This window comes from Bufo gargarizans, unplaced genomic scaffold (assembly GCF_014858855.1).
Source record: "Bufo gargarizans isolate SCDJY-AF-19 unplaced genomic scaffold, ASM1485885v1 original_scaffold_1753_pilon, whole genome shotgun sequence".
Lineage (NCBI taxonomy): Eukaryota > Metazoa > Chordata > Amphibia > Anura > Bufonidae > Bufo > Bufo gargarizans.
The window spans coordinates 66,650-87,756 of NW_025334497.1; the positions used below are offsets into that span (position 1 = coordinate 66,650).

At 49.8% G+C, this 21,107-nt stretch overlaps 1 protein-coding gene across 4 annotated transcripts in view; it reads right to left on the reverse strand.

The window, feature by feature from the left end:
- Nucleotides 1-12,223: 12,223 nt before the first annotated feature.
- Nucleotides 12,224-21,107, reverse strand: part of LOC122923578 (dysbindin-like) — a 113,800-nt gene continuing 104,916 nt past the window's right edge. For 3 of the 4 annotated variants that reach the window (XM_044274428.1, XM_044274426.1, XM_044274430.1), the window contains exon 10: nt 12,224-14,416. In XM_044274428.1, coding sequence (XP_044130363.1) covers nt 14,163-14,416 — 254 coding nt within the window. In that variant the 3' untranslated portion in view covers nt 12,224-14,162. Of the gene's footprint in view, nt 14,417-15,847; nt 15,986-21,107 lie in introns of those variants that run through there. The other variant, XM_044274429.1, reaches the window with a different exon arrangement.

The window sequence follows — 21,107 nt, forward strand, 5'->3', positions numbered from 1 at the left end:
AGCTGGAGAGCCGCAGTTTGCCCATCACTGGCCTAGGGGTTCACATACTTTTTCCACCTGCACTGTGAATGTTTATATGGTGTGTTTAATAAAAACATGGTAACATTTTATTATGTGTGTGTTATTAGTTTAAGCAGACTGTGATTGTCTATTGTTTTGATTTAGATGAAGACCAGATCACATTTTATGACCAATTTGTGCAGAAATCCATATAATTCCAAAGGGTTCACATACTTTTTCTTGCAACTGTAAATATGCTTTTATTCGGTTTACGCCATTCCTCCTTAATTAAAGCAGACACATTTTTATGAACTGGAAAGGATCTGATCTGTCTTGTTTGTAGTCCCCCAAACATAATATCCTGCACTGACTTGGACTCTGACATCCTCTATCCCCATTGTGGCTTTTATTGCCTTTAATAGTTTATTAATATCTTCAACGGGAAAAAAAGCTCTTTTAGTTTCATTCTCTTCGGAGTCAGAAGAAAGGGATGAAGCCCCCGAATCCAAGGATATCCTCACCCTCTTCTGAATCTGAGGAAACAATTTGCGATTCCTTATTAGGGTTGAGCGAATTTTTGGACCCCGGACCCGAACATTTCAGTAAAAGTTTGAGGCTCAGCGATTTCTTAGCGCTTTCAACAAGTGTTTAACTGTGTGACCTTAGAAGCCATCACAGCCATGCCTACTAAAGGCATGGCTGTGATTGGCCAGTGCAGCATGTGACCCAGCCTCTATATAAGCTGGAGTCACTCTGCTGCTGCTGTGAGGGAGAGAATAGGACAGAATCTGTTATCAGAACTCCAATTGAACTCAGCGATCTACCTAGATTCAGTTTTGTGGGTGCAGTGCACAATCTTTTTACCTTGCCCTGAGCCCAGTGACAGAGAAAAATAACTTTTATCAGTCTGTTACTTAGGTGGGTGGCGGCGGCCATTTTATGCAAGCTCAGTGCACCAGCACGGCATCTGTGCATTTGTGACATTCAAATCCAAGCATTATATACAGCTTTCATATTCTGTTAGTATAAAAACACCCTTTTTTTTTTTTTGCAAAATACTTAATATTGCAGCCCTTGCTGCATGTGTGATTGTTAAAAACAAGTTAAAAAAAATTTAATAATTTTCTGGCTTAGAAAAAAACACCCATTTCTGGCAATATCCAACATCTGGTGCCTTTGCCGCATTAGTCAGTGTGCAATTTAAGCTAAAAATACAGCTATAATTTTCTGGGTTTTAAAAACCACCCTTTTTGTGCAAAATACACAATTTTACAGCCCTTGCTGCATCTGCACGTGTGAAATTCAAGCGTTATATACTGCTGTCATATTCTGTTATAAAACAAAAAAAAAAACATTTTGGAATAAAACCTTAATTTTGCAGCCTTTGCTGCATATGTCATTGTGAGATACACCCTTTAGATACTGTGGTTTTATTATGCTATTAATAAAACAGCCATTTTGTGCAAAAATCTTTGATTGCGGCCGAGTCTGGATCTGTACGTGTGAGATACACCCTTTAGATACTGTGGTTCTATTCTGTTATTTGAAAAACAGCCATTTAGGGCAAGATCCTACATTTGAGAAATATGAGGAGAGCGTCAAATAAGGGACATGGCCCAGGTCGTGGTGCTGCTGGTGGAGCTCCTGTTGCAAGGATAGGATATGGTCGATGTGTGCCAGCTACACGCACAAGTAAAACCCCTTCCTCAGGTGCGAGTAGACGACAGAACCTTCGGCGGTATTTGGTCGGGCCTAATGCGGCTCTACGAATGGTGAGGCCAAAACAAGTACAGGCGATAGTAGATTGGGTTGGTGACAATGCCTCCAGTTCCTTCACATTTTCTCCCACCCAGTCTCCTGCTGAAAGATCAGAGTTGGCACCTGCAGCCGATGTCCATCAGTCTTTCACCTCACCCCCTTGAAAATCAGCCAAGCAGTCTGAGCCCCATGTCATGCAGCAGTCTCTTTGATGACCCAGCTTTTTGATGACCCTGCTGGCAGGGTTTCCCAGGTCCATCCACCTAGCCCTGCCCCAGAAGTGGAAGAGATTGAGTGCACCAATGCCCAACCACTGATGTTTCAAGATGAGTACATAGAAGGACCATCGCAGCACGTCTCGGATGATGACTAAACACAGGTGCCAACTGCTGAGGCTTTTGAAAGTATGCAGACTGACAAGGAGGGCAGGGGTGAAGACTGGGTGGAAGATGATGTGGAGGACGATGAGGTCCTCGACCCCACATGGAATCAAGGTCATGCGAGTGACCTGTGTAATTCGGAGGAAGAGGCGGTGGTCGCACAGAGCTACCAGCACAGCAGAAGAGGGAGCAGGGTGCAAAAGCGGAGCGGCCGTCCTCTAGACAGTACGCCTGCTACTGCCCACCGCAGCAAGGGACCGAGCACACCAAAGCCAGCTCCAAGGAGTTCCCTGGCGTGGCAGTTCTTCAGACAATGTGCTGACGACAAGACACGAGTGGTTTATACGCTGTGCAATCAGAGCCTGAAGCAAGGCATAAACGTTCTCAACCTGAGCACAACCTGCATGACCAGACATCTAAGTGCAAAGCACAAGCTGCAGTGGAGTAGACACTTCAAAACCTAAGAAAAGGTCTCTAGCTCTTCCTGCTTCCTCTTCTGCTGAAGTCTCGGCCTCTTCATCCACCTCTGGAGTGACAGTGCCACCTGCCACCCCGCAAACAGAGGATCTTTCAGCAACACCACCACCTGGGTCACCAAGCATCTCCACAATGTCCCACGGAAGCGTTCAGCATTCCCCATTCCTTCTCCCAAACACTGGAGCGGAAGAGAAAGTACCCCCCTACCCACCCGCGATCCCTGGCCCTGAATGCCAGCATTTCAAAAATTACTGGCCTTTGAAATGCTGTTATTCCGTCTGGTGGAGACGGAGAGTTTTAAAAACCTTATGGCGGTGGCTGTCCCACAGTACGTCGTGCCCAGCCGCCACTACTTTTCCAGGCGTGCCATCCCTTCCCTGCACAACCAAGTGGGGGACAAAATCAGGTGTGCACTGCCCAACGCCATCTGTGGCAAGGTGCACCTCACTACGGATACGTGGACCAGTAAGCACGGTCAGGGCTGTTATATCTCCAAAACAGCACACTGGGTAAATGCAGTGGCGGCTGGGCCTGAGGCGGATAGCAGTTTGGCGCATGTCCTTCCACCACCAAGGATTGCAGGGCGTTTCAGTTTGCCTCCTGTTGATTCCTCATCCTCTACCGCCTCCTCCTCCGGTCAGTGTAACACCTTCACCACCATGACGCGCAGGAGCTGTGGACGGGCCTTGAACAACAGACCGATGAGTGGTTGGTGCCAGTGAGCCTCAAGCCCGGCCTGGTGGTGTGCGATAATGGGCGAAATTTCGTAGCAGCTCTGGGACTAGCCGGTTTGACGCACATCCCTCGCCTGGCGCATGTGCTGAATTTGGTGGTGCAGAGTTTCCTTAAAAATTACCCCGATATGTCAGAGCTGCGGGCCATCTGTGCGTGCTTTCAGTGTTCTCACCCTGCTGCTGCTCGCCTGTCAGCGCTGCAGCGTAACTTTGGACTACCCGCTCACCGCCTCTTATGCGACATTCCCACAAGGTGGAACTCCACCTTGCACATGCTTGCCAGACTGTGCGAGCAGCAGAAGGCGATTGTGGAGTTTCAGCTGCAGCACGCACGGGTGAGTCGCTCTGTGGAGCAGCACCACTTCACCACCAATGACTGGGCCTCCATGCGAGACCTGTGTTCCTTGTTGTGCTGTTTCGAGTACTCCACCAACATGGCCAGTGCCGATAACGCCATTCTCAGCGTTACTATCCCACTTCTATGACTCCTTGAAAAAGGCCAAATATGTGCAAAGATGTGGATTCATTGTCATTGTCAGATAGTCACACGTGATGGCAAAGGCAAAAAAACAACCCTTTTTGAACGTGGTTGGGTTGTTGAACTGCATAAGCAGGGTCTCTCACAGTGCGCAATCGCTGCTGAGGTGGGACGCAGTAAGACAGTAATTTGGAATTTCTTAAATGATCCTGAGGGTTATGGAACAAAAAAGTCAAGTGGAAGACCCGAAAAAACTTCATCAGCACTGAGCCGGAGGATCCAATTGGCTGTCCGTCAAGACACTGGATGATCCTCAACCCAAATTAAGGCCCTTACTGGTGCTGACCGCAGCCCCCTAACCATCAGAAGGCATCTGAGACTGAAGGGCTTCAAAAACAAAAAACGTCTTCAAAGACCTTGTCTCCTTGAACACAACAGAACTGCTCGTTTGAACTTCAAAGGTGGAAAAAAGTTTTATTCTCTGATGAGAAAAAATTTAACCTTGATGGTACTGATGATTTCCAACGTTACTGGCATGACCCCACCTGAGATGTTTTCTATGCGCCACAGTGGAGGGGGCGCCATAATGGTCTGGGGTGCTTTTTCCTTCAGTGGAACAATGGAGCTTCAGGAAGTGCAGGGGCGTCAAACGGCCGCTGGATATGTCCAGATGTTGCAGAGAGCATTCCTCATGACTGAGGGCCCTTGTCTGTGTGGTAACGACTGGGGTTTTTCAACAGGGCAACGCTACAGTACACAATGCCCGCAGGACAAGGGACTTTCAGGAGAAGAACATCACTCTTTTGGCCTATCCTGCGTGTTCCCCTGATCTAAATCCAATTGAGAACCTCTGGTGATAGATGGCAAGGGAAGTTTAAAAAAATGGACAATAGTTCCAGACAGTAGATGGCCTTCGTGCGGCCATCTTTACCACTTGGAGAAATGTTCCCACTCACCTCATGGAAACGCTTGCATCAAGCATGCCAAAACAAATTTTGGAAGTGATAAACAATAACGGCAGAGCTACTCATTACTGAGTTCATGTTTGGAAATTGGATTTCAGTTTTTTGGGAGGGGGGGGGGGGTTATTTTATTTTTTTTGGAAGTGTGGTCCTAAACTTTTGATCAGCTGAAAAAAGGAGATTTTTTTTGTGGAACACCTGTAAAATCTTTTTCTCGTCTTTTCCATTGGGGGACACAGACCATGGGTATAGCCTAGGTCATTACTAGGAGGAGACACTATGCAAATAAAAAAGAAAGCTCCTCCTCCACGGGCTATACCCCCATGCTCCACCGGGAGGACCCCAGTGCATGCAAAAGCAGTAGGAGAAGCAGACAAAAAAAAAAAACTATGGAGACCAGAACAAAGGAATACTGCCATAGGACCATTAACCCTGAGGTCCTGAAGAACTAAACCAACCGCTCCTGCAACAGTCAAGAATGGGAGGGAGCTGTGTCCCCCAATGGAAAAGACTAGAAAAAGATTTTACAGGTGAGTTTCACAAAAAAATCTCCTTTTCTCGCACATTCCATTGGGGGACACAGACCATGGGACGTCCCAGAGCAGTCCATGGGGTGGGAAAAAGATCAGCACCTCCAGGGGGAAACGCCCAGCGGTCAAACAGGAACCACCGCCTGCCCAAGGGCAGCATCAGCCGATGCCAAAGAGTGCAGTTGGTCAAACTTTGTAAAGGTATGTAAGGACAACCAGGTGGCTGCCTTACAAATTTGAGATGCCGAGGCGCGATTACGCCTAGCCCAGGAGGCCCCAGTGCGCGGTAACCCCAGCTGGGGGAACCCTGACACGGGAACGATAGGCCGTGGCAATAGCCGACCGAATCCACTGAGCCACCGAGACCTTGGATGCCGCCAGACCCTTACGAGGCCCTTCGGGGATCTCGAAAAGGGCATCCGTACGGCGGAAAGGGGCAGTAACAGACAGGTACAGCCGCAGAGCATGGACAAAGTCCAGGGAATGGAGAGCGCGCTCCTTGCGGTTCGCCGGGGATGGACAAAAAGAGGGCAGGACTATATCCTCATTAAGGTGGAAGGCGGAGACCACCTTGTGCAAAAAGGAAGGAACCGGGACTAGCACCGCCTTATCCTGGTGGAAGACCAAAAAGGGCTCCCTAGAGGAAAGAGCGGCCAGCTCAGACACACTCCTGATCGAGGTGATGGCCACCAAAAAGACCACCTTCCAGGTGAAATAACTCAAGAAAACCTCCCTCAGAGGCTCAAAGAGAGCCGCCTGGAGGGAAGACAGAACCAAATTGAGATCCCAGGGGGGCAGGAGGGGGAACATACGGAGGAACCGGATGCACCACCCCCGTAGGAAGGTCCTCACAGGACCGAGCAGAGCCAGGGATAGCTGGAAGAAAATGGCTAGAGCAAAGACCTGGCCTTTCAGGAGCTCAGGGACATTCCCTTTCTCAAGGCCCGACTGGAGAAAGGAGAGCACCACCGGAACCGAGAAACGAAGGGGAAAAACGCCTAGCTTCTCACAAAAGGCAAGAAAGGCCTTTCAGGTATGATAGTATATCCGGGAGGAAACTGGTTTTCTGGCCTTGATCATGGTCTTCACAACGGAGTCAGAGAAGCCCCTCTTCTTTAGGATGGCGGTCTCAACAGCCAAGCCGTTAAACGAAGTGACCGTAAATTCTGGTAGAAGAGCAGTCCTTGAGACAGTAGGTCTTCCCTGAGAGGAAGAGGCCACAGAACGTCTGCCAGCATCCGAGTGACATCTGAGAACCAGGTGCGGTGAGGCCAATCGGGGGCGATGAGAATGGTCTGAATCCCTTTCGTCGTGATCTTGCGAAGGACCTTTGGGAGTAGAGGCAGTGGTGGAAAGACAGAGGAGGGGGAAGTCTTGCCATGGAGACACCAGCGCATCCACCCCGTACGAATCCGGATCTCGAGCACGGGCCAGGAACGTGGGAACCTTGTTGTTGAGCCTGGACGCCATCAAGTCCTTGTCCGGGCAGCCCCAACGGCAAGAGACGTCCTCGAATACATCCGGATGTAGAGACCACTCTCCCGGATCCACTGTGTTGCGACTGAGAAAGTCTGCCTTCCACTTGTCGACCCCTGGGATGTACACTGCCGACAGTACTGGAACATGAGTCTCCGCCCACTGGAGGATCCTTTCAGCCTCCTGCATCACTGTCCGGCTGCTGATGGTTGACGTAAGCCACGGCTGTGGCATTGTCCGACTGGATCCTTACCGATTGACCTGCTAGGAGAGGAGTCCAATGAGAAAGGGAGAGAAAAATTGCTCTGAGCTCCAGCACGTTGATCGGAAGGCGGGCTTCTGCTGCCGACCAAACCGCCTGAACCATCCGGGCCTGGAGAACGCCACCCCAACCCAGGAGACTGGCGTCGGTGGTGACAACTGTCCAGGAGATCGGAAGGAAGGACCTCTCTGAAGTCAGGTTCTGAGGGGACAGCCACCAATGGAGTTCTACACAAACCCGAGGAGGCAGGCGGACCCGAGAGTCCAGACCGCGCAATGTCTGGTCCCAAAAGGACAGGATCGCCCGCTGCAGAGGCCGAGTGTGAAACTGGGCAAAGGGGACGGCCTTGAAGGAGGCCACCATAAGCCCCAGAACCTTCATGCACTCCCGGATGGAGAGACGTCGGGAGTGCAGGAGGCGAGACACAGACTCCTGTATCCGAGAGGACTTGGGATCCGGAAGGAATATCCGAGCTGCCGTGGTGTTGAGCTGCCCTAGGAAGGTCACTCTCTGAGAGGGGTGAAGAGAGGACTTCTGGAAATTGATCAGCCAGCTGAACTGTTCCAGAGTCTGAACAGTGAATTGGACGCTGTCCTTGGCCTGGGGAAGGGAGGGAGCCTTTATCAGTATGTAGTCCAGATAGGGCAACAGAGATATGCCCCTGGTACGGAGAAGTGCCAAGAGCGGCGCCATGATCTTCGTGAATACCCGAGGGGCTGTCGCCAGCCCAAAGGGAAGGGCGACAAACTCGTAATGCTGTTCACCAACAGCTCAGTGCAGGAACCTATGGTGAGATTCTGCGATAGGGACATGCAGATAGGTGTCTTGGATGTCCACATACGTGATGAACTCCCCTGGAAGAAGAGAAGCAATAACGGAGCGGAGGGATTCCACCCGGAACCTCTGCACCCACAGGGACCCGTTTAATAGCTTCAGGTCTAGGACCGGACGCACCGATCCCTCCTTCTTTGGCACAACAAATAGGTTGGAGTAGAAACCTGCACCTTGTTTTTCTAGGGGGACTGGTCCGACTGGGACAATCACTCCCCTGTCCAAAAGGGAAGAGACTGTTTGCAAAAGGGCCGAGGCCTGGACCGGATCCCCCGGAACCCGAGAAGGGAAGAAACACTCCAGAGGCCTGGAAGCGAATTCTATTTTGTAACCGGAGGTAACAATTTCCATGGCCCAGGCGTCCTGGATGTGAGCTCTCCAAACCTGTTGAAAGGGGAGCAGTCGGCCCCCCATCGCAAGAGGTGGGGGTGCCCCTTCAGGCGGAGGACTGCTTGGGGGCTGCGGGGCGGGCTGATTGTGGCCGCGGGCGCCAGGAAGGTTGGGGCTTAAAGGCAGGCTTCTTGCGGGAGTCCTGAGAGCCACCCGGAAAGGGGGCCGCCGCAGACCTGGAAGAGGAGAAGCGACAAAAGGACTGGTTCCTAGAGCCGGAGGACCGAACTCCGAAAGGTGCGCTTGGATCTAGATTGGGGCAGTTTGGCGCTTTTGCCTTCCGTCGCGTCCGAGATGATCTTGTCCAGCTTAGCACCAAAAAGCCTGGAACCCGCAAAGGGAAGGTTAGTGAGGGAACGCTTGGAGGAAGCATCAGCGTCCCAAACCTTCAACCAGACTTCTCTGCGCTGAGTGACCGAAAGGGCCGAAACCCACGCAAAGAGAATGTTAACATCAAAGGAAGCTTCACAGAGGAACTTCGTCGCCTGAGACATCTGGAGGACAAAGTTCAAGGTGTCCGCATTGGCATCCTGCTCCGCGAGGTCCTGATGGTGGCGCTGCAACCATACCGAAAGCGCTCTGGATACCCAGGCCGAGGCGAAAGCGGGCCACAGACCTGTGCCTGCCAGAGTGAAGATGGCTTTGGAAAGAGAATCCTAACGCCTGTCAATCGAGTCCCATAGAGAGGAACCATCCAAGACAGTTATGGCCGTATTCTTAGCCAATCTGGCCACCGGCGGGTCGACCTTAGGAGGGGAAGACCACTGCTGCACATTTTCTGCCGAAAAATCGGTGATTAGGGCAGTCCCAGGCCTGAGAGAGGACCTTGCGAATTCGCCATGGATGGGGAATACAACAGTTTGTGGTTTCCTAGAATGGAAAAAGAGGGAATTCCTGGCTACTAGTGGAAGGAGATTCCCCCTGGATATCAAAAGTGTCCCGGACCACCGCCACCAAGTCTGCTACCATGGTGGACAGCTTGGGCGAGGGTTCCAGCTCTGTGTCCTCGTCCGAGCTGGTTCGCTCCCCTTCCGATCTATGGTCCCTGCGAGGTGGGGAAGTGTCTGAACGTGCCTTCAGGTGAGGAGGGATGCTGCTGCATACGCTGCCTCTTAGCGGCCGAGCGTCCTCTGTGGGAACCACTGGGAGGTGGATTTGTGTTAGCCACAGGATCCATGGACGCCATGTGTTCCATGAAGGCCATGGTGGTCCGAAAGACTTGGGCTAAATCAGCGGCTGCGCTAGCAATGGCAGAGGCCCATGCGGGTTCCGCGGGCTCCGACGGGGCGGAGGGAGGACTGGGCTGAGTGAGGAGGAGGATGATCCTCTCCAGACGCAAGGCAAGAGTCACAGGATCCAGTGACCGATAGTGGGTCTAAACAAACTATCCTAACGCGACCCGTGAGGAGCAGCCGCGGGTGGAGAGTGCTGAGACGGAAGCGCCGGAGCTGAAGAAATAGGGCTCCGCCCACTAATCGCGTCAAGGATGGCGCGAAACCCGCACGCGCGCGGGAAGTATGAAAAAAGGCATCTGGCGCCAAAAAAACGGCGTAGCGGGGGTAAGTAGAGTCGCGGCCGCCGGAAGGGTAGGAGAACCGAGCGGCGCAGGTTAGTGTACCGCTCTGGGAAGAGGCCGAGGAAGATGCCACTTCTGAAGAACGATTGCCCCAGACAGGAATCCTTCCCCCCCTTCAACGTCACACAGGGAGACAGAGGGAGGGCAGGGGGCTCTGCAGGAGTGCCGCATATACTTATCTGCGTCCTGCAGTCTTCGCCCTCTGCTCCACACCAGCGGGGGTCACCTCTTCAGTCAGTTGGCACAAGGAGTGGCAGTGATCTGGTAGGAGGGCATGATAGGCGACCCCAGATCTGGGTAGGCCGCCGGTTCCACTTATCTTCGTGGAGGAGGGGGGGTAGCCGGGGACACCAATTCGACCCTGGCGCTCGCTCCACTGAGAGACCAGGGAAGCAAAATGCGACCCTGTGTCCTCTTGCTAAAAAAAATAAACAGGAGTAGAGAGTCTTAAAATGTCACCTCCTTATCCGACACTAAGCAAGACTGGGGACCTCCTGGTGGAGCATGGGGGTATAGCCCGTTTATTTGCATAGCGTCTCCTCCTAGTAATGATCTAGGCTATACCCATGGTCTGTGTCCCCCAATGGAAAGTGCGAGAAACAGCCAGTTTATTTGTTGTTTTCATTAAATTAAATGCTCAAAAAATGTTTTGTCTCACTCCCATTTCTTCTTGTTGCATGTTAAAGCTCTACTTGGAACCTTGTTATGATCCATTTTGCCATTTTTCAAGTGGTCTTAAACTTTTGATCAGGACTGTAGTAGCCTGCAGCCTGTTAATAATCATGTTTCATCCTGTTCGATGCTACGCAAGTTAAAAAAACGCACAATAGTGCCGGCCAGATTGAAGTCAAGGAGGCAGCGGCCTCCTTGCTTCAAGTCAAGGTAAACACGCCCCCTAACCGTCCCCTCTTGCCTGAGTGAAAGCCTGCAGTGCGGCAGCGATTCTCCAAGTCACGCACATGCGCTGTGTGCTCTGTAGTAATGCGCTATCCCATCTCCTGCAGCCGCTGCTAGCCGGGTTTCAGCAGCACAATGCGCATGCGCGAGACTTCCCTAAGTTCATCCTTAAAGGAAGGAACAATATCTTTAGCGATGTTACTAGTACACCTAGAACATAATCTGCTTGAGGAAGATTCTGACAATTTAGAAGAGCATACTGCACATTTCCTTATTTTAGCAGTTGCCTTAGACTTATGAACACTATCTCTCTCAATGTGTGCGTGTAGCGCAATAGAGAAAAAAAGGGTACATTTTTCCATGTACATAATGAATAGTGCATATCCCCTTAAAAGACTCACCGCAGAAGGGCCCACAGGGGTCTCCGTGGCTTCAGCTCCCAGGTCAGTCATCCTCACACTTGCAGGGAGTTGAAATGATGCCATAATATATACCCCTTCTACTTGCAGACCTCAGATCAGCTGGGCTTCCTTCTAGTCTGGCAAGCTTTTTCAAATCTTTTAGCTCCGCCCACACGTAACGAGCACAGCATGACCACACGCCGGGGTCCGCTGCAGGTTGATTCACATGGCCTTCTCCCCGATGCTTTCCCTGCCAGAGCCACCCTAATGGATGGCAGGGGGAGCTTCACAGAACAGACGCCAGGCTGGAAGCACTGCTCCTGCAGCACTAGTACCCTGGCTAGGGGGTGGGGCTGCCCTCTGCCTCCATGCAGGTGGGAAGATTTTCTTTTCTTCACCTCCAACCAGCACTGCCCCCTGAGTGGTCCCATAGCAAATGCCAAGAGAGATGGCCTCTCCCCACCTGGAGGGACAGGAAGACACTGAAGGTGAGATGGAGGAGGGCCTACTTTTAAACCTTCTGTCCCTACCTGGTTGGAGGAGGGCCATCTCTCATGGTATACCATCGTGGAGGATGAAATGAAAAAATAAAAAAAATTCTGTAGAAAACGTGCCACTCCTATCCATGGGCTGTTTAATATTGCAGTTCAATTCCACTGAAGTGGATGTGATTGTCCTGCAACATCAGGCCAGGGCAGTTAAAAGTGGTGCTGCTACTTGGGAAAAAAAAACAGGTCCTTTCCAACCCTGGACAGCCCCTGCAAAGGCATAGTGTGCAACAGCTACATCTTTTAAAAACAAAGGGGGCCAAAACAGGTCGATAATAAGCATTACTGACCTTACTTCTGCTGCTGCTCTCCACATCGCGGTCCAGTCACAATGCACAAAAAAGGCTAGAAATACCTGCTTAGCCAATCACTGTCCACACCGGTGACCTGCCTCAGCCAGTGATTGGCTGAGTGGGCATTTCCAGTGTGTCAAGCTGGGACCTGGAAGCGGAGCGCAGTGGGGACAGGAGCATTGTTGGAATGGTAGTGGTAGGGGACAGCGCTAATGAAACTATTCACACAGTTTTCATGATATGAAATTATTTAATTTATCAAGGCAAGTACATAATAGTTGGCACTGGATAAATCAAAGAATACTGTATGGAAGAAGTTCTCGTAAATGTATTACAAGACTGGGTTCTCAGCATCTTCTGGGGTGGTCGATCAGTGCTTCAGATTAAATCACAAAACCTTTACACTGGTGCAAACCCAATCTAAGTGTTTGCTTTGGGCTCACTCTGTTATAAAAGGAAACATTCAAAAATTACTAACCGATGCAAAATGCATGAAGTCTCAGAAATTAAAGGGGTCCCTCAAAAAGACCCTGCCTTTAATTCTGTCAATTCTGTACCCCACCCCCAAACAAGCATCAATTAAGGAAGACCTGTCACCATTCTTATCATGTCTATTTTAGAAAAAAAACTGCACTACACATGAATGACAATTCTGGAGCATCTTTTCATCCCTCTTTTATTCCTAATAGAAGTTAAGAATGAATTGCGAACTGGCTGTTACCAGTTGGGGCGTGTCTCTGTAGACTATCCAATCAGTGCTGTAGGAGACTAACTGAGAACACCCAGTTGGCAATTCATTCAAAAACCTCTAGTGGGAACAAAAGAGGAATGGCAAAGCACAGAGTCATAAAAAAAGATGCTCCATCATGGTCATGTCATGTGGAATACAACTATTACTAAAACAGACTTCGTCTACTTTTTCACTCGCGTTTTGGCTTTCCGTTTGTGGGATCCATTCAGGGCTCTCACAAGCGGTCAAAAACGGATCAGTTTGCATTCGAATGTATTCTGAATGGAAAAGGATCCGCTCAGAATGCATCGGTTTACATCAGTTCACTCTCCATTCCGCTTTCTCAATATGATGAAACTGAGCCAAACGGATTCGTCCTGGCAGACAATGGAAGTCAATGGGGACGGATCTGTTTTTACTAACACAATCTTGGCTATGTTAACGATGGATCCGCACAAAACGTGAGTGTAAAAGTAGCCTTATCAGGAGTGGTGACAGATCCTCTTTAATATACCATATATGGTGCACACAGACATATGGCAGTATATGGACTGCCATGCTTCTAATGGAGACTAGGTCTGGCTACATGCCACAATTCCCCATTTTCCACCCTAGTCACACTATGTCTAAGGTCACTGTATTTGGGATCCATGTGATGTGGATCTCAAATTTGGTAGTCACAGAAGCATAACTGTGAACCCAATGGGGGATATTTATCAAGACTGGCATACTCACATGCCAGTCTTGATCTCACTGCACTGGCATGAGATGCTCATAACTTATTTAAGAGACAGGTGTCCCTTAATAAATTAGGCGGATCTCTGCCCTGCTGTGTGCCAGAAACTGAAGTCTATGCCCGCCAGGGGCTGGTATAGACTTCAGCTATAACTTACTGCTGCTTCAGAGAAGTCTATAAAGTCGCAAATTATTGTGCACATTTGGCGTGTGCCATAATGCGTGACTTTTCTACTCCACAATAGTGGAGTGAGGGGCTTAGTAAATGTCCCTTCTCATAATCTATGCTCTACCCTTGAGGATATTTGTGTAATTACTAGTTTACCAGGAATTTCCTTAGCATACTTGGACCACATCAAGAATAAAAAGCTTGGCCTAGCTAAACATCTAAATTAAAAGCTTCAATATTCCAATGGTTGTTCGTTCATGCAGGACTTGAGTCCAATCTTCTCTGAGAGATAAACATGGTGCTTAAAAAACTAAGCACACAAGTCAATCTGCGGAACTGTGCAGCATATCCGCTCTCCTCCTCTATTCTACAGTCTCCATAAAAAAAACATCATTTTAATAACATTTTGTTCGCAAGTGACTCCTGTACACAATACTTTGTGTAGATCGGTAGGGGAACAATTGCACTGCGTGTGGAGGTGGATTAGTACAAGATGGCTAACACTCCAGGATACAGCAGCCACATGAAGCTCACATCATGCAGTGTGGGTATCGCTTTCATCACTCGCATCAGAAGTGGCTTTTGCAACATGGCTGACACCAGGTACAGAGTCCACATTTACATCTTCATCATCTGACTGGATTATGGGCGACTCTCCACCATCTTCACTGTTTTCCTGACTGGCTGAATCAGTGCATGTGGAGGACAATGAAGAAAGTTTATGTCTGAGTTCTGCTTGGCTGGGAACCTGAAGTGTTAATTCATTTCGACAAATGTCAAAGTCGGGCCCTTTAGAGGAAAGAACACAAAAAACAATTAAGGTATGAGGTCTGCTTTCATGATATTAAAAGCACTCGTTAAGAGAACATTGGAGAAGTATTTGGGAACCTGTCACCACAAAATGTAGTGCAATCTGCAGGCAGCCCGTTATAGAGCAGGAGGAGCTGAGCAGACTGATATATAGTTTTATCGGAAAAGATTCACCAAAACATGTAATTTACTCATTTAAACCTCTGCTCTTTTTATGTTTAGGAGTCATGTGGGTGGTCTTATTGCTGACTGATGGCTAGTTCTGCATGACAGCATATAGTAAAGGCTGTGACTAGGGCCGGCCACATGTCTCCTAAACATAGAATGAGCAGAGGTTTAAATGAATAAATCACAAGGTTTACTGAATCTTTTCCCATAACACTATATACCAATCTGCTCAGCTTCTCCTGCTCTCTGCCTGCTGATTGCTTTTCCTGGTGACCGGTTACCTTTAAAGGGAAGCAATGGAAACATAAAGCACATAGCAATCATCACATTTCAGCTCTTATTTTGCATGATGTCACAGGCCTAGGAGGAGGCTGTGACAGTCTCTTCAAACAGAAAAGTCAGGGAGTCGGGCCCCCACTTTTCAGATACTGATGACCTATCTTGAGGATACGTCAACAGTATTAAACACTTGGAAAACTTTAACGGGGTTGTCCTATCTAGAACATTTATGATGTATCGATACGATATGCGATACATGTCCAATAGGTGCGGCTCCCAGCTCTGGGACTCATTTCAGTGTGCGCTGCTATTTTTGGAAGTCCCAAAGCATATTGCGTGTTTCCTTCTTCTAAAATATTAAAAGCCCATAAAAACTAGGAGGCGTTTGTGTTTCTACGTATTTTATTTCATTTCACACAATCCAGAACCCCAACACCCCACCTGACTGTAAGGCTGGAGCTACATGGCCATCCTGGCAGTGACAACAGTCGAGCTACCAAAGATCTCCTTATAGCGCAGCCATTGAAATGAATGGGGACACAGCGCCACTTGCCACAAACCCAGATATGCAAAAAAAATACAACACTTCTGGGATAGTTGCAACCCCATTCAGTTCATCTGCTGCACTGCTAATATTGATCTTTGGTCACAAGAGTCGGCACGGCAAAACAGCGGAAGGACGGATCCGACAGAGTGAACAGCCTGTCGGATCCGTCCTGCGGCAAGTGTGAAAGTACCCTAACCACCACTAGTGGTGGCCTACAGGGTACTTTTATCTTTATTTTAAGGGAGCTTAACATTTGTACCCATTTCGCAAACGCCAAAAAAGTTTAAAATCATAAAAATATTAATCAGCTCCTGTATTGTGAAACTAGTTCTGATCAACAAAATGGACAATTTTCAGCCATAATAAGTTATAACTTTTTATTTAACACACAAATAAATTCATTGTCCTTTTATTATAGTATAAATTATTTAAAAAAGGGCATAACCAATCTTCAGATTCGAGCCAGCATCACAGAAAGAACACCCAAAACATCTAGCTGCAGTCCTCAATGATGCCTCGGGGTCCTTGGGGCTGTTTAGAGATCCTTCCTACAACTGCAATATAACCCCTACTTTATTAATTGGTTACCATAGTTTCTACTAACATTCAGAGTAACAAAACTAAAAGAACAGCCAATACTAACTATAGACTCAATCACCTAAGAATGGACATTTACTGTATAATACAGGCCTAGCTTCACAAACGATATATGGGTGTGGGAAAAGGATCTGTGTGCTCTTCTGGAGAACTGTACCCAGCAACATCAAACAGTGATGTCAGTATTCTGACACGTGACCACTGACAGTTCATAAACAAAGACCAGCAGGCGACTGCAAGAGAATCTATGCTGGATTGAGATCTTAGGTCATAGGGTCTCAATACCAGAAAAAATGCTTCCGTTTTGTCCCCATTCATTGTCAATGTAATTGAACAGAACGGAATGCTCCAAAATGTATTCCATTCTCATATCAGAAAGCAAACCGCAGCATGCTGCAGTTTGCTTTCCGTCCTGGGATGAGGAGCAAAACGGACTGGTCATGACCCACAATGCAAGTAAATGGGGACTGATCCATTTTCTCTGCCACAATAGAAGACGGATCCATCCCCCATTGACTTTCAATGAAGTTCCTGCCGGATCAGTCTTGGCTATGTTAAAGGTAATACAACCGGATCCGTTCAGAATGGATGCAGACGGTTGTATTATCAGTAACGGAAGAGTTTTTGCTGAACCCTGCGGGCTCGAGCAAATACGCTAGTGTGACAGTAGCCTAACCCCTTTAAAAGAATTTTCCAAGTGTTTAACACTAATGACCTAACCTCAGGATTGGTGAGAGTCTCCAAGCATCCCCAATGAACAGCTTTTTAAAGGGGCCAGAGTGTTACGGTAAGCACTGTGGTCTTTTTGCAGCTTACCAAGCAGTGGCGTCCTTTGGATAGGTGGTGTGCTAGGTATTGCAAATCAGCCCCATTCATTTCAACGTGAGCTGCACCTAGGCCATGTGACCGATGAACATGATGTCACAGGCCTAGGAAGAGACTGTGGCAGTCTCTTCAAACTGAAAAGTCGGGCCCCCACTTATCAGATACTGATGACCTATCTTGAGGATATGTCAACAGTATTAAACACTCAGAAAACTTCTTTAATGGTGTTGTCCTATCTGGAACATTTATGATGTATCAATACGATATGCGATACATGTCCAATAGGTGCAGCTCCCAGCTCTAAGACTCATTTCAGTGTGCGCTGCTATTTTAGGAAGTGGAGTGGAGAGTGGAGAGGATTCCGCACATGCACAGTGTGCTCTCCATTTATGGTTGGGCCCCACCAGGGGCGGACTGGGCCGGGGGGCAGGGGGGCAATTGCCCCCCGGGCCTCCCTGGCTTGCTGTCCCGGCCGGCCGGGCCGGAATAAACCTCCGCTTTATGCCAGGGAGACGGGGAGCAGGGGAGCAGTGGAGGCGTGTTGCGGCAGCCTATCGGACAGGCCGCCGGACCGGCGCAGGCGGCGCGATGACGTCATCGGCGCGATGACGTCATCGCGCCACCTGCGCCGGTCCTGCGGCCTAACTGAGCCGCTGCCGTAAAGTGATTGCAGTATGCAGTGTGTGCTGGCGCCTGGCTGGAGGCGGGACCGGAGTAGTCCAGAGAAGCAGGGAGGTAAGTATGTCTGACTGACATTTTTTTTATTTTTATTTATTTCTGTCCCTATCTGGCTACTACTGGGCTGGCACTTTATGAGGGGGGTGGGGGGCAGGGGGGCAGGGGGGCACAATCTGGCTAGTGGTGGCTACTCCTGGCACATTATAGGGGGGCCCCCCCTAATCTAGTAGCCACCACTAGCCAGATTGTGCCCCCCTGCCCCCCACCCCCCTCATATAGTGCCAGCCCAGTAGTCTACTGGGCTGGCACTTTATGAGGGGGGTGGGGGGCAGGGGGGCACGGGGGCACAATCTGGCTAGTGGTGGCTACTCCTGGCACATTATAGGGGGGCCCCCCCTAATCTGGCTACTACTGGGCTGGCACTTTATGAGGGGGGCAGGGGGGCACAATCTGGCTAGTGGCTACTCCTGGCACATTATAGGGGGGCCCCCCCTAATCTGGCTACTGGGCTGGCACTTTATGAGGGGGGTGGGGGGGCACAATCTGGCTACTCCTGGCAAATTATAGAGGGGCCCCTATCTGGCTACTCCTGGCACATTAGTGGGGGGGGCCCTATCTGGCTACTGGCACATTAGTGGGGGGCCTATGGCTACTGGCAGATTATAGGGGGGGCCTATGGCTACTGGCACATTATGGGGGACCTATGGCTACTGGCACATTATGGGGGACCTATGGCTACTGGCACATTATAGGGGGGGCTATGGCTACTGGCACATTATAGGGGGGGCTATGGCTACTGGCAGATTATAGGGGGGCTATGGCTACTGGCAGATTATAGGGGGGCTATGGCTACTGGCACATTATGGGGGACCTATGGCTACTGGCAGATTACAGGGGGGGCTATGGCTACTGGCAGATTATAGGGGGGGCTATGGCTACTGGCAGATTATAGGGGGGGCTATGGCTACTGGCACATTATGGGGGACCTATGGCTACTGGCAGATTATAGGGGGGCTATGGCTACTGGCAGATTACAGGGGGGGCTATGGCTACTGGCAGATTATAGGGGGGGCTATGGCTACTGGCAGATTATAGGGGGGGCTATGGCTACTGGCAGATTATAGGGGGGGCTATGGCTACTGGCACATTATAGGGGGGGCTATGGCTACTGGCACATTATAGGGGGGGCTATGGCTACTGGCACATTATAGGGGGGGCTATGGCTACTGGCAGATTATAGGGGGGGCTATGGCTACTGGCAGATTATAGGGGGGGCTATGGCTACTGGCAGATTATAGGGGGGGCTATGGCTACTGGCACATTATAGGGGGGGCTATGGCTACTGGCACATTATAGGGGGGGCTATGGCTACTGGCAGATTATAGGGGGGCTATGGCTACTGGCAGATTATAGGGGGGCTATGGCTACTGGCACATTATGGGGGACCTATGGCTACTGGCAGATTACAGGGGGGGCTATGGCTACTGGCAGATTATAGGGGGGGCTATGGCTACTGGCAGATTATAGGGGGGCTATGGCTACTGGCACATTATGGGGGACCTATGGCTACTGGCAGATTACAGGGGGGGCTATGGCTACTGGCAGATTATAGGGGGGGCTATGGCTACTGGCAGATTATAGGGGGGGCTATGGCTACTGGCACATTATGGGGGACCTATGGCTACTGGCAGATTACAGGAGGGGCTATGGCTACTGGCAGATTACAGGGGGGGCTATGGCTACTGGCAGATTACAGGGGGGGCTATGGCTACTGGCAGATTACAGGGGGGGCTATGGCTACTGGCAGATTACAGGGGGGGCTATGGCTACTGGCAGATTATAGGGGGGGCTATGGCTACTGGCACATTATAGGGGGGGCTATGGCTACTGGCAGATTATAGGGGGGGCTATGGCTACTGGCAGATTATAGGGGGGGCTATGGCTACTGGCAGATTATAGGGGGGGCTATGGCTACTGGCACATTATGGGGGACCTATGGCTACTGGCAGATTATAGGGGGGCTATGGCTACTGGCAGATTACAGGGGGGGCTATGGCTACTGGCAGATTATAGGGGGGGCTATGGCTACTGGCAGATTATAGGGGGGGCTATGGCTACTGGCAGATTATAGGGGGGGCTATGGCTACTGGCAGATTATAGGGGGGGCTATGGCTACTGGCAGATTATAGGGGGGGCTATGGCTACTGGCAGATTATAGGGGGGGCTATGGCTACTGGCAGATTATAGGGGGGGCTATGGCTACTGGCAGATTACAGGGGGGGCTATGGCTACTGGCAGATTACAGGGGGGGCTATGGCTACTGGCAGATTATAGGGGGGGGCTATGGCTACTGGCAGATTATAGGGGGGCTATGGCTACTGGCAGATTATAGGGGGGCTATGGCTACTGGCAGATTATAGGGGGGGCTATGGCTACTGGCAGATTATAGGGGGGCTATGGCTACTGGCAGATTATAGGGGACCTATGGCTACTGGCACATTATGGGGGGGCATATGGCTACTGGCACATTATAGGGGGGCCCTATGTGGCTACTGGCACATTATAGGGGGGCCCTATGTGGCTACTGGCACATTATAGGGGGGCCCTATCTGGCTACTGGCACATTATAGGGGGCACTATGGGGACATTAGCTCAACTGGGGATATTACAAGGGGGTATTTTGTGCACTGTCTATTACCGTATAAGGAGAATTATTTCTACTGGGGGGGGGTGGGGCATTATGGTGGGCTTTATTACTCCCCCATGGTATGACCCCCTCGTAGCAGCACCAGCCTCTCCCTGCTCTGCTATCCCTCTGCCCCTTCTCCAAATCCTTATTATGAAATCTTTCTCATTAGGATAGAACACAACATCAGCTCCGCCGAGCCCCCGGCCAAAGCGTGGAAGTGGCGTCCGAGATCCCCAAGGGTCAAGTAACTGTAAGTTTTCAAATGAAATATGTTTATGTTATACACATATAGCCTACACTGTGCCACACAATATACAGTTTCTCCTGCAAAAGTCATCAAGTGTCATGGGGGGGGACACAGAGCAGCGCCCAGCGGGGAGGAGAGAATACACGGATGCAACACTGTATCAGCCAGAAAATGACACTTTCGGCATTATACCAAAAATGCAATTTTCGGCTGATGTGTTTCGGCGGCCGATATATCGGAGCATGCCTAGTTTATTTTGTTTTACTGTGTTCTAATTTACATGGCTGACGAAAGTGGGGGGGGGGGGGGGGGGGGGCTCAGTGGGCCTCTGGGTGTTACTTGCCCCCTGGGCCAAAAGTTGCCAGTCAGCCCCTGGGCCCCACTCTGTAGATAGGAGCAGTTTTAGATGTGGGACCACAACTATTGTACATTTATGGTATATTATAACCATCTGCCATAAATGTCCCAGATGTGAATACCTCTTTAAATTCTCCTTATTGACAGAATACAGGCACCATAAGCATTACATTTTAAATTATGTTACTGCTATATCTGAATACCTTGCAGCGTATAAAAAGTCTAAGCATCAAAATCGACAGGATTTTTATGAAACCCAAAGGCTCTCATAGCTACAGTATGT